This window comes from Elaeis guineensis, chromosome 5 (genome assembly GCF_000442705.2).
Source record: "Elaeis guineensis isolate ETL-2024a chromosome 5, EG11, whole genome shotgun sequence".
Taxonomy (NCBI): Eukaryota; Viridiplantae; Streptophyta; class Magnoliopsida; order Arecales; family Arecaceae; genus Elaeis; species Elaeis guineensis.
This window is the reverse complement of record NC_025997.2, coordinates 26426099-26440772: the sequence shown is the minus strand read 5'-3', so window position 1 is coordinate 26440772 and position 14674 is coordinate 26426099. Positions and strand designations below refer to the sequence as shown.

At 36.0% G+C, this 14674-nt stretch overlaps 2 protein-coding genes across 10 annotated transcripts in view; both read left to right on the top strand.

Moving 5' to 3' along the window:
• The window catches only part of LOC105045284 (uncharacterized), a 53288-nt gene extending 51941 nt beyond the window's left edge, over positions 1 to 1347 (top strand). For 6 of the 8 annotated variants that reach the window (XR_012141474.1, XR_012141476.1, XR_012141475.1 and 3 more), the window contains one exon: positions 341 to 733. The gene's annotated coding sequence lies outside the window, so the exon portion shown is untranslated. Of the gene's footprint in view, positions 1 to 340; positions 734 to 826 lie in introns of those variants that run through there. The other 2 variants (XM_073257795.1, XM_073257798.1) reach the window with 1 other exon arrangement.
• A 9145-nt stretch (positions 1348 to 10492) lies between these two features.
• LOC105045286 (uncharacterized) overlaps positions 10493 to 14674 on the top strand; it is a 32283-nt gene continuing 28101 nt past the window's right edge. The window contains exons 1-5 of one of the 2 annotated variants that reach the window (XM_073257793.1): positions 10493 to 10719; positions 10831 to 11008; positions 11127 to 11248; positions 14085 to 14201; positions 14289 to 14435. In XM_073257793.1, the coding sequence (XP_073113894.1) occupies positions 10618 to 10719; positions 10831 to 11008; positions 11127 to 11248; positions 14085 to 14201; positions 14289 to 14435 (666 nt within the window). In that variant the 5' untranslated portion in view covers positions 10493 to 10617. The remainder of the gene's footprint in view (positions 10720 to 10830; positions 11009 to 11126; positions 11249 to 14084; positions 14202 to 14288; positions 14436 to 14674) is intronic. The other variant, XM_010923515.4, reaches the window with a different exon arrangement.

Below are 14674 nucleotides of genomic sequence, written 5' to 3'. Positions count from 1 at the left end.
TTTGGGTTTTAGCTATTGTTACCAAAATATATTGTGTGATGTATGTTGGTGAGAAACCAATGAGAAAAGATGCTTCACCAAGGCACTCCTTCCAAAGTTGGTGTTACATAGCAGATTGGATATTTGTAAATATTAGCATACTGCATGTTCAAGTGAATATGTAAATAAAGGCATTTGAGATAACAGTTTTAATAGGTTTGGAGGGATAAATTGGTACTATAGAGGTCATCAAGCAATCGAATGTTATTTTCCTACTATTTATGGGATTAAGTTATTTGAGTCAACCTAGTGTGTTCCAGCCTACATCACATGTCCTAACAAAGTTGCTTATGGATGCAAGTTTCATCGAACTCAAATGCATGGAGAACATCATGAAGGAGTAGTATGGGAAGAGCATTTCTTTTGCGAGGCTTCACGTCACGTCGGGACTGAGCGGTTAGTGGTGGAGGGGGATTTGATCATGGTGGTCAGGTGGATTCGAGGGGGGGGGGGGGAGTTGTAGCCTCCAACCCACTTATTCGCGATATTGGCTTCCTGTTAGCGATGTGTGTTTCTGTAGATATCAAGCATGTCTATCGTGAGGCGAACAATATTACTGACTATGTTGCAAATTATGTTGCTAATCATTCTAAAAATAGTACTTGAATGGATGTGTCTATTTTGTCGGTGTCTTTCTGGAATATTTTTTTTTCTAACTTTTTGGATTGTATTCATTTTCACGTTATATGAACTTTGTCTTATCCAAAAAAAAAAAAAAAAAAAAGCAATATGCTACCCATGTGCATCTTAAATTGGTAGGGACTAACTTCTAGCATTTTTTCTCCAGTACCGTTCCATGGCTACATGTTGAAACTTGACAATACTCCACAAATTCTGCCCAAACTCAAGCTGCATGCCTAGTTGCTCTAGTTTATTCTTTGGCTTAAAGCATTCACAAGCAAAGTGACCTGGCTTGCCACAAGCATAGCTTTTCATCTTTGACTTGACTTTCTTGCTTCCACTTGCCTTTATGGTGCTTGGCAAGCCTACCTTCAACGGTGGATTGATCATTGTCTCACGCAACTGGAGAGTTATGCCTTGTTTCTTGCTCTTAGGCTCGGATGCCTTGCATTGATCGGCTTCAACAAGAAAGGCAATTCTAGGTTTTGCCACTCAGAACTTTACCTCAAGCTCAAGATGATGTGCCAAGTCAGAAAACATTTTAACATTCTCATTGTCTGTTATGATGAGCTTTATTTCCTCCCATGAATCAGGAAAGGATCTAAAGATAGCAAAAACTTGCAGCTCATCATGAGGTTATTTATAAACATCTTGAGACAGCGAAACATGGTTGACATTTTTCTATAATTATCTACTATGGCGTTGCTGGGAGCCATCTTATAAGTATAAATTTTAGAGTCAAGGTCTGCAATTTTGTAGTTGTGGAGCCCTCAAAGGCAAGTTATGACCGGTTCCACATCTCCTGAGTAGTTAGGCAAGATTTAAATTCACTAAGCGGACCATTATGCATACTGTGATATGGTAAAGAGCACGTGACAAACCTTTTTTACCCAATTTTGATAGGCTTCAATGCAGCCATGGGATTGAGTTACTAAGTTTAGGTATTTGTATGTCCTAGTTTTTTCAAGATCAATTTTGATGATAGCATGAAAGATAGAAGGCAATATGGTAGAGTTTGTTTTATCATCCGTAATGTGAGGTCACTCCTCGTCACTATTGGGGTTCCTATTGGGGTTCCTCACTCTTTAACACTTCTATGCCTCAGACTAAGCTGAGGAAAAGATTATTAGGTAGACTTATTTATTGTAGGCAAAATTTTTATAGATTTTGATTGGCTCTTTTTCACCTCACAGCCAATTATGAATAATTAGAATTAGCAATTAATGAAGAATCAATTGGTGTGTGAATTTTTTATTGATTTTGCCTATGGTAGGATGAGTCTACCTAATAATTTCTCGAGCTGAGGGTATTATAGGAGGGTCTGGTTTATGCTATCTCTATCTTCCATGCTTCTTATCCAATGATTTCACAGCTGTCTTCAAACTCGAGTTACATGAAGATCATCATCCCCTGTTGGTTGATACTCGAAGGTTCATTGCGAATTGCTTTTATTGTTAAGGGAGGAAAATAATGCAGCTAACCAGATGAGATTTTGTATGACTCAGCATATCAATACCGTTGTTTGGACTTATACAGATTTGGCTTATCGTCTGCTTTCATGATTTGATTTTACTGAATGCTTATGACTATATTTACACTAGGGCTTTTTGATGTAGTTGGTTTCAATGTAGAAAAAAAAAAAAGAGGATATCTTGCTTGTTTAGGAGATATTGGATTTTGTATGCTCCATATCATAATTTATCCTATCCAATTTCTTTCCATTTGTCATTTCACAACAATATTTTGAGGTTATTCTCACTCGAATCATGTGCATGAATTAGGATATTTACATAAATATGTTATTTTGTTTCAAAAATCTAATACAACAATATTTTCCCTTTCCACCACCACCATATCAAAAATTTTGCTAAATGCATGATAATTTTTGCCAAATTAGTGAGTTGAATACTATTTTTAATTGACCAATGAGAAAAATCAAGAGAAAATTATCAGGGCTATTTAAGCATAAATAAATACTCGGTAATCTTTTTTATCTTGAATTGCTTCCTCGTTTTATGAGCTGTATCGTCGAAGTTCTTCCACATTGCCATATTATTGTCATTGCCATCATCAACTAGAGAAGAGGTTATTATAAACCTCCAAAAGGTTTTCATGCCTCAAAATCCTGAACTTGGGAAGTAAATCCAAGAGAGAATGAGAGAGAGCGGGAAAGAAGACTAGATGGCTAGATTTGGGGTGGTGCTTTATACCCTAAATATAGGATGGAGTCATACTCACTAGAATCCAAACACCGTGAAGATTTATCCCTTGAGAATTGACTTCATCTATCTTTTGGGAAGGTTCAATGTGGATGTCCTTAATTATCAGTATTAACCAAAGAGAATTCGATCTAGCAAGAAAAAAAGGAACTCATAAACTTAGATTTCAGTCAACATATCCCAAATCCAAAATTCTTATTACTCACATGCATCTACATGTACATTAAAACTAAGAGGTATCACGGATGCTTCCAGTTATATCAGATATCTCTAAATAGATTAAAAACACAAAAAATGTTGGCATTATAATTGTTTCGGTAGTATTGATAAATTTGATCATTTTGATGAACATAACCATGTTTACAAAAATCTACAACTCTACAAGTTTTTCAAGTGCTTTTTCTTGTTATTTCCCAACTGTAGTACATTATGGTTATTTTAATACATCGAAAAATTTGGTCTTTTCATCAGACATAACTATATTATACATGCCTACAAGTTTCATAAATATTTTTAATATAAAAGTAACATTATAGGGCTGGAACTGGATCGGATACCAGCATATCCATATCTATATTTATTTTGTCTGATGAATATAAATATAGATACGGATATTATTTAGATGCAAAAATTTATATCTATATTTATTTTAAATGGATATGAATACAATTCGAATACTGAAAATATGGATATAATGATGGATATAACTCAGATAATTAAATTTTATGACTATAGAGTCAAAGATATTATTAACAAGATGATAAATCAAGTTAATAATATGTTTATATTATTGTATATTTTTCTTAAAAACTAATAAGTACTATATAAAATTGTATAGAGTTACATGCATATTCGGATACGGATCGGATAATTGTTTATCCATATCCATTTTTTTTTGACAGATATGAATATGGATACGGATATTAGTCGAATTAATTTGGATATTAGTCCTCAAATTTCTATCCATTTTCAGATTGATTTGGACATAAAAATGAATTCGGACGGATAATATCCATATCACTTTCACCCCTAGGTAACAAGTATAAAATCTACTTGATAGACCAATTTTTCAGCTTTAGTACATTTCTTCCAGCACAACCTCCTTCCCGACTCTCTCTCTTCCTCATCATCACCTTTTTCTTCTTCTTTTATTTTTATTGTAAGTATGATGCATACTATGTATCTTGCTCTTAGTTGCACTTTAAAAAAGTCCTCAAAGTATTGTACCAAGCTATCGGAACCCTCTCCCTATCAAAACAACCATCATATGTGTTGGGATAATTGGATCTGCTCTCTCCGATTCGAGATCGGCCACTTACTCGACACCTATATAAGAAGACCCAAAAGATCTCCAAAGGAGAGACTTTGAAGGAAAGAAACTCTACGATTCAACTTTCATGAAGTGAGATTCTAACACCTTCATCAGTCATTCAATTTTTTTTCTAAATCTGCAAGTCATGAATGATCATTATGGCCGAACCAGTATCATCATGACTGAAGTAGCATCTTCATAACCGACTGTCTAATGGCTGACTGACCATCATGATCGAAGCAGCATCTTCATGACTGACTGATCTTCATGGCCGACTGACCATCATGACCGACTGACCATCATAGCTGAAGCAACATCTTCATGATCGATTGATCATTATGACTGAAACAGCATCTTCATCATCGACTGACCATCCTGACTGACTAACCATCATGGCCAAAGCAGCATCTTCATGGCCGACTGACCATTATGGCCAATTGACCATCATGACTGAAGTAGTATCTTCATGGCTGACTGACCATCATAGTCGAAGCAGCATCTTCATGGCCGACTGACATCATGACCGACTGACCATCATGGTCGAAGCAGCATCTTCATGGCCGACTGACCATCATGACTGAAGCAGCATCTTCATGGTCGACTAATCTTCATAGCCGACTGATCATCATGGTCGAAACAGCATCTTCATGACCGGACCAGCATCATAATGACCGACTGACTAATGATCGGCTGTCTAATATACAATCACAATACCACAATCGTGGGTAACAACTGCATATCACGATCGTTAGTGAACATAAATTACCCACTAACTCCATGATTATGGTTCGATAATAAGGGTTAGCTTTTTTTTAATGCCATAAAGAATAAGACTCCACATGTTCAACGTTTACACTTGAATTGCCTATAATGGGAAGATAAGGGGATAACAATGGTAAGGAGCTTTTTCTGAGCTAAACTTTATCAGGATTCTACTTTAAGTATCATATTCACCACTCCTTACTGATTTAGGCATTGGAAGTTCTCCGTCGGATAAAAATCTGATCGGTGGACTTCTTTTGCGGATTGCTCTTCATCAGAGTCAGGCGCACTTATGGATTGGCCGTAACAGATTGGTGTGCTAGATAGGGAGAAAAAATCTAATCATCATGATGAAAATGAAAGTCTAGAATATTTTCACTGGCTCCACTCGACAATTTTTCCATCGGAAAGATCTCCCACCTCCACTAGCAGAGTCCAGATTCTCACATTCGGTCATCACCGCAGATACTCAGCAATTCACTGCTTTAATGCAGCAGGTGAAAACACTGACGAAGGTAGCCTCCAGCAAACACAGCAATAGCAACAGCATCATCTATTCTCTTCTTGCAAGACAGCGGTCTCAAAATATCTAATCCGAAGTCAAAATCAAACCGAGGTAAAACTCAAGGCTAAGGTGAAGACACTCACTGAAGCTGTTCAGTCTTCAACAGACTGTAGAACAGTGACAACAGTAATTGAAAGAGCTACCACCACAGACTGTACCTCTAAGATATAGCCGTCGTACCCCACTCTGCATCGACACTACTCTCAGCACTTGCAGCATGCCGACTCCTAGCCCCCCAGCATTTATGACATTCCAACTCTCGACAAATTTGGCATTCACAATGTACTGAATCTAAAGAATAGCGTTCCTCTTCTCCTCAACAAGCACCCAAAAAGGAGAAACGACCATGTTTTCTCTTCAATTCTTCTGAGGAAGATTCCACATCTGGATATTTTTATCATCTTGATGAGTCACAATGGCGGTTCGATGACTACGACCGCAATGAAGTCAAGTCTATCAAAGGACTTTTCGTCTGCAACATCATGTTAAAAGAATAATGATGATGAATCAACGAATGATTCGACGATAAATATGAGCTTTGGCTCAAGCTTCGAAGGATCAAAGTAGAAAATATCAATCTCCAAATCAAGATGAGTTCCAAAATGATTTACATGCCGACTCCGATCAGTCGATTCTACATACTGACTCTGATTGAATGACTCTACATACCGACTTTGGTCGGTCGAATCTACATGCTGACTTCGATCGATCAACTCAATATGCTGACTCAACTATAATTAGACAAAATAATATGCCGACTCGACTATGGTTGGATGGAACAATATGCTAACTCGACTATGATCAGATGGGATAATATGCCGACTCAATTACAATCGGACGGAAGATATGCCGACCCAACTTTGGTCGATCAAAGGATAATTGATTGCTATTCGACTAAATTAGCAACAGTCATCAACGACGAATAATGATCATATTTAGGAAGAGAATACTTAGAAAAATTTTCTTCATTATTAACTGAAACAATCCCAAATCGAAGCTCAAAGTCATGACAGAAGATATGCTAACTCTCATTGTCCAACGTCTTGGACTTGGGAGTGGGAGGCAATTGTTAGGATAATCAGATCTGCTCTTCCCAATTCGAGATCGACCACTTACTCCACACCTATATAAGAAGAGCCAAGAGATCCCAAAAGGAGAGACTCTGAAGAAAAGAAACTTCCACGATTTAGCTTTTGTGAGGTGAGGTTCTAACACCTTCACTAGTCACCCTATTTTTTTTCTAAGTCTGCAGGTCATGAATGGTCATTATGACTGAACCAGTATCATCATGGTCGAAGCAGCATCTTCATGATCGAATACTTAATGACTGACTGACCATCATGACCGAAACAATATTTTTATGGTCGATTGATCTTCATGACCGAGTGACCATTATGACCGAAATAGTATCTTTATGGTCGACTAACCATCACGATCGAAGCAGCATCTTTATGGCCGACTGACTATCATGACTGATTGACCATCATGGCTGAAGCAGCATTTTCATGGCCGACTGATCATCATAATCGACTGACCATCATAGCTGAAGCAGCATCTTCATAGCCGACTGACCATTATGATCGAAATAGTATCTTCATGGCCGACTGATCATCATAGCCGAAGCAGCATCTTCATAGCTGACTAACCATCATGATCGACTGACCATCATAGCTGAAGCAGTATCTTCATGGCTGATTGACTATCATGGCTGAAGCAGCATCTTCATGACCGATTGACCATTATGACCAAAGCAGCATCTTCATGGCCGATTGATCATCATGACCGAAGCATCATCTTTATGGCCGACTGACCATCATGGTCGAAGGAATATCTCCATGGCCAACTGATCTTCATAGCCAACTGATCATCATGGCCGAAACAGTATCTTTATGATCGAACTAGCATCATAATGGCCGACTGCTTAATGACCGACTGCCTTATCTACAATTATAATACCACAATCGTGGATAACGACTGCATACCACAACCGTTAATAGACATAAACTACCCACTAACTCCATGATTATGATCCGATAATAGAGGTTAACTATCCTTTGTGCCATAAAAAGCAGGACTCCATGTGTTCAACGGTTATACCTGAATTGCCTATAAGGGGAGATTAGGGGATAGCAATGGTAAGAGACTTTTTTTGGGCTAAATTCTATCAGAATTCTACTTTAAATATTCTGTTCACTACTCTCCGCTAATTTAGACATCGAAGGATCTCTGTCGGATAAAAATTTGGTCAATGAACTTTTTTTGCAGGCTGCTCTTCATTGGAGTTAGGTGCACTCGGGGATTGGCAGCAACAATATATGTTCATATCTTGCCGGTTTGGCACACTCCCAAAGGAACCTGTTGATCACATTAATTTTGAGCAAGGATCAAAAATTTGCAACATAAAAAGCTTGCCATTGCTTTTAGGTAGTCTTTGAGATATTGACAAGAATAAAATCATTTACATTAAAACTCATTCATTCGTATGCTTTTCATTAGGGTTTTATATACAATATTGGATTTTTATTAGGGCCAGTGTAAGATGCCAGAATAATAATCTTCACCTAACTATTGAACCACTAGACACTTAAGTTTATTATAAATAGCGTCTTTGCCCCTAAATATTAAAGATAGGCTCGTGATCAAAGTTAGACCATGTTATCACATGCAAATCCAAGAATCCCAAATAGTGGGCTTGTATTCAATTCTTTTGGGTGAAACCTATTGTACAAGATTTCTATATCAAGTGCTCTCCAAATAGACTCATGCCATGGATAAATTATATTCTATACAATACATGCGGTTGATCGTGATCGTCTATTTTTATGAACTTCATTTAACAAATATTTATTTGAATGCATCAAATAAAAGAAATGAATGGCTGTGATCTGCGGGATGCAACCACGTGTTGCACGTCTCGTGGGATATAATCTCTTCTACGACATTTCCACATACTCGATCCTTTACATTATTGTCCACGGACGACCCTCTTTCATTTAAGGATGGCAAAATCAATCCGATCCGATGGATATGCACCCTATCCAAATCCGATCAAATTCGAAAAATAGAGTTTGATCGGATTTGGATTCGAGTTTGGGTAAAACTCGAAAAGTATAGCACGGATATGGGTGGGATATGGGTAGTGCTGTTTTCTACCCAAATTCGAATCCAAACCCGAGCCGAATCTACGGGTATGAGTAATATCCGAATCTATATCCGAATATATATGTTTATAATTCTATTTTGATAATTTTGTTTTGATTGATAATATATATAAAATTATTTTGGTTATTTATATGTTCTATGTTGAATTGTAATTCTATTTCTATGTTTGATTTCTATAAATCTGGATTTATAAATTATATTATATGTTGAATTGATAATTTTGTTTTGATTGATAATATACATAAAATTATTTTGATTGTTTTTTTTTGGGGGATGGGATAGGCATGAGATGGATATGGGTTGGGTATGAAAAAATGGATTATTCGTGGATATCTTGGAATCCATTGGGTACGGGGATGGATATCTCTTTTTTTATCCGATTGGATATTATATAGGATTTAGTATAGAATATTAAATTAAAATTTAGAGATGGATAGTATAATTTTTCGATCCAATCTCTATCTATTGTTATCCCTACTTCTATTTATGTATTCACTTTCCCTTGTAGGAGGCGGTTGGGTTCTCCTTAATTTTTTATTGGCCTTCTTCACTTTTAACTCCAGACTTTTTTTTAAAAAAATTTAAATATAAAAAACTAAATATATTTTATTTCTAAATAATAACAATAAAAAATATAATTTATAATATGAATTATAATTTATATGCCATGATCTCTTGATATAATTTTCTTAACAAAAATTAAAATAAAAATAAAATTTTAACTTAGAATCGAATCGGAATCTAAATTGAAATAAAATTTGAATATCAAAAGAAGTAGAAATTAATTTTGATGATTGAAATAAAAAAATATTTTTTTTTAATGAAATAACTAAGTGAGACTCCTTTATTCCTATGGCCATCTGAATCCAATTTGCTCTAACTAGAGCTGAAACCAATCGGATACCATCATGTCTATATTCGTATTTATTTTGTATGGTGAATATAAATATGGATACGGAGATTATTTGAATACAAAAATTTATATGCATATTTGTTTTAAACGGATACGAATACAATTCGGATACCGAAAATATAAGTATAATTACAGATATTACTTAGATAATTAAAATTTATGATTACAAAACTAAAAATATTACCAAATAAATAATAAATCAAGTGAATAATATGTTTATATAGTTGTATATTTTTTTTAAAAATTAATAATTATTATATAAAATTATATAGGATTATATGTAGATTCAGATATTCGGATACAGATTGAATAGTTGTCTATCCATATCCATATCTATTTTTCTTTAATAGATATGGATACGGATGTTAGTTAAATCTTAAATTTTGTCCATATTCAGATTTATTCGGATATGAAAATGGATCCGAATGGATAATATCATACTACTTTCATAGCTCCAACCAAATATAATTAATTTTTTAAAAAATATATTTAATTTTTTTTTCAAATAATTTATGAATCTAATAAATTTTTTCCAAAGACACACTTCCACTTATATTTATCTCACCCTGGACAATTCAAAACAAGGGATCCACCTATTACTTCTCCTAATTTTTGGAAAAGAACTTTAATTTCGATCAAACACTAAATTTCCATATAAAGCCCAAACAAAAATTCCAATGAAATAAAAAACTTTCTGTCTATGTTTCTCCTTCCCATTTAAACCCTCCAAACCCCAATCCAGCCGTCTCTTTATCTCCCCACTTCCTTTGCCCCAATTAACTTTTCTCGGCCCAGCTCCTCACCCCCTAAATATTATTATTATATATCTCCCGTTATTATGTGAGACTTTTTTAACGATAAAATAATAGACTACAGCCCCTTATGTAGGGATCTCTTCTCCTCTTTTCTTTTCCTCTTTTCCTCTGCTTCTTTTGCTTCTTCGCGTCCCTCTCGAACAAGGGGAAAAAGGAAAAAAATCTCCGATCGGCGAAGGGAAAGAGAAGGTGAAGCAGAGAAGTCGGAGATGGTTGAGACGAGGCGAACCTCTGCCGCCGCCAGCGCGGCCAGCACGAAGCGCTCTTCCCCAACTTATTCTGTCTCTCCCCGAGAGGCCAAACGTTCAAAGGTTTGTTTTTCCCATTTTCTATAACAAGTTTCTCGGCTCTGGGTTTTGATTTTTGTTTTTTTTTTTTTTTGTCTTTTTTGGGATGGGTTTGGATGCGTTGGGATTCTTCAGGACGAGAGGGGGGCGGTGTTGCCTAGGGAGGATCCGGTAAAGACACCGACGACCGAACCACAGCAGGTGCCCGTAGATCGAATCGCTGCTGCTGATCCACCGAAGGAGCCCGCTGAACAAGTGCCAGTAGATGAGCTGCAAAATGGAGAGCAGACTGTTGTTGGTTTGTCTGCATCAGGTTTAATCTTGAGAAATTTGTTTTTTTTTTTCTCTTTTCTAGGATGATGGTTTTCTTTTATATTTTCGGTTTGCTTAGTTGAATTTTCTTTTCCTTTCATGGTGTGCATGGTGTGCAGAAAGGACAACGCCGGTAGAAACGGAGGAGTCTGTGAAAAATCTCTTGTCAGATCTGAAGCCCTCAGGGAAAGGGCGGGTGAAGGCCCCAGCTTGGGGCAAACTTCTTTCTCAGTGTTCGCAGGTTTTTTCTTTGGAAAGATTTTTTTTTTGGTTGAATTATTTGCATGCAGCTCATGGTTTTTAATTGTAGAAGCATCACCTGTTGATTTAAACTAGTGGGTATATGTTAAAGTATTTTATTGCTCTTTACTTCTTCTGGTCATATAAAGCTTTATATCACTGTTTAAAGTTTTATATATTGATATACTTCATGACTAAATAAAAAAAAAATTTGTTAGACCATCTATTAACCTAAAATTATCTTCGACAAGTGAATAACCAACTTGTTGAGGAGTCGTAATAGTATTTTAATTTATTTTTAATAGCAAACTAATTTTTCTTACCCTGGAAAGATGGGCACAGAAAGAAGTAGTTTTGCTACAATGTCATGATTATTAGACACTTGGTAGTTGAATAAGTGGCTGGTTTGCCCTATGTCTAACTCCATAATCGACATGCTTGCAGTTTGATGACATACTCTCTTGGCCATGTTTTGAACCATGACAAGACAGGGAAATAATATCTTTTTGAATGCTGTCAACAAGGATGGTCTTTAGTTGAAAATCTAGCACATAAATTTACTAATTCTTCTATGATGATGGAGCTTGAGATATGAAGACTAGCTGAGAGTAAGATGTCTTTTTGGAAAGATTGCTGAAATGGACAACCACACCTCCCCATCCACCCCAAAGGAAAAAAACAGCAAATGGCTATGGTGAATAAGCAATGGATGAGTACATGATTGATTATTTTGCTTTCAGCCACTCAGTCACTTGGAGCAATCATTGCCCACCTTGATACTCTATTTTGCTAATCTTTTTTGGTGATTTTTGTTGCATGCTGATCCAATAAATGCTTTTATTTTCAATGGAACCATGGAGTTCAACTCCGTACTCCACCACGACCCTCTTTCCTTAATATTAAAGACACAGAGATACCTCTTCACAAAGCGAAATATGCCTTTGACAATGTCCACTAAAATATGCCTAAGTAAATGAAGAAATAATTCCATAATGGCACCATGTAGTGAAATGATGCGTAAATTTAGTATCCATAGATATTTTCGTTTAGTTTTGTTATATACTGTGGCCGTAACTAACTGGACTTGGCAGAAACTGAAATTATGGGGTCAATTTCAGTGACTTTGGCAATTGCAGGGACCTTGGCTGAAAATGATTTGTTTCATTCAAAACAAATTAGTTTGGGCTGAAAGCACTATCTTTGATTTAGTGATATGGAGGCAAAGTTCTCGAGTGTGGACAAGGAAGGATTAAGCAGAAATCTGCTAGGTGGGTTGGGTTGTAGGGAGAACAATGGGCTGGGGATTTAGGAGAGGTGGGATTAAGGTGGTAGAGGAGACACGACGAGTGGAGCCCAGGTGGTGTTAAGGAGAGAGGGGCTGTGGTGAGGTGAGGACTGTGGTTATAGAGAGAAGACGGGGTTGGTGGAAGGGGGATGGGTTGGGTCAAAGGAGCCTGGTAGTTGGTAATAGCAGGAAGAGAGAGGAATGGGAAGGGGTGTGGTTTATAACTACAGAATTATGAATGGTTGAGCATTGTTCTTTGATTAGTTTGCTCATTTACGCTCGTGTCTTTTGATTTTAATAAAGTCCTTTGAATTAGCAAGTTCCTAACAATCTTTTAGGCTTTTGATCTACTGATGATGCCCTTCGATGTAATAGGTTCAGAAGTTTACAAATTATATTTGAGTTTATTGGTGCGTAGAAACTTCATTAGTTGGTCGCTCCGTACTGCAGTTTCATTTTTCCCCTTCATGTTTATCTTGTTGACTTTATTTTGGATGGAGTTTATCTTATTGATTTTACTGGTATCCTAAAGGCTGTTGTTGTTCGTCCCTATACCTCCACAGTTTCAGTGCTTCCTAGGTCTTGGGTGCTTGCATAGACAGGTTACTGACATTTAGGTGCCAATTTTCTAATTGGTGGTGATCAATTATTTTGTGTGCAATGCATGTGTAAATGTATTTATGCATGTTATATTATGTCCTTGCATGGATGTGTATTTTTTGTATATATGCATGTGCATCTACATATGTTGTCCTTCTGTTTGTGTTTTTGTATGGTCCCTATCTATATCTATATATCTGTTTATATAGTTTAAATTTAGCTTTTCTTCATGATCTAGTGTAATGTATCTCATTGGACATGAGGAACCTAAAATTTGTATCTAAGATTGTTAGACTCAAACTGCATCTTCCAGCAGGTTTAATAACCAAATAAGTTAAGCAATCTCTACCATTTAAGATTAAACAACAATAGTGCATGTTATTAATTTTATCATTGTCATTATGATTTTAATATATACAAAATATGGAAATTTGTTATTTATTATTTATAAATATTTATACATGTTCATTTAGATTCATACAACAAATTCAGTGCAAATGACTCGAGGCAACTGAAAATGCTAGTTTATCAAATATTATAAAAATATTTGATAATATAAATGAAGTAGACTAATTAAAGGATGATTGACTTTGAAACTAGATTGCTCTGGTGATTGCCTATGTACATGGGAAACCGTTTGTGCTATAAGCGTGGTCTGATGCCCAAGGTTGCTTAGGTAGTTTGACAACCATGCTTCAGGCCATATATGTACTGAGGGATTTATAGGTGGGAAAGTGTTTCTAATATAGTTTTCTTTTTGATTCCACTGGAGATTCCCCTTGGAAGCTGTGGATCTTGGTTATGTGATCTCCATTTAGAAGAAGCAGGAAGCATCTTTAATTTAAATGGGCTTCTAATTTATTTTGTATTCTTTTGGTTTAGTTGTTGTCATGAGTTTAACTTTATGATGATGCTTTTGGCAGTATTCTAACTTTTCTTATCTTTTATCCAGAATCCTCACCTTCCTATACGAGGCTCTCCTTTCACTATTGGCTATAGTAAAAAATGTGATTTACAATTGAAAGATCCATCTGTCAGCACTACTCTGTGTAGACTGAGTCAAACTAAGGTACTATCTTGGTCATTCTGTTCTAAACACACCATGTTGTAAATTGGCATGTAAGGTTTTACACTTTTTCTTTCCTTCCTGTATCAGCGTGGTGGTGCACTGGTTCCCTTGCTTGAAACCTTAGGTGCCAAAGGAGTTGTACGAGTAAATGGAAAGACCATTGAGAAAAATTCTGGTGTTGTCCTCGCTGGAGGGGATGAGGTTGTTTTTAGTTCATCTGGGAGACATGCTTACGTATCCTTTCTCAGTTTTTCTATTGCAGAATTCTGCAAATTTATGCTGTTTTTTTGAGAAAATTTTAGGAATTGATTAAGATGTTTACTTCAATGCATGCACTACTTTGTACCTATATATCTTCAAAGACATATGAAATATACAAATAAATAAGTAAAAGATAGGCTATTTATTGAAAGGCTTTTTTATTGGCTGTTATAGAATGAATAGGTCACACTATGCAGATTTATTATGGTGTT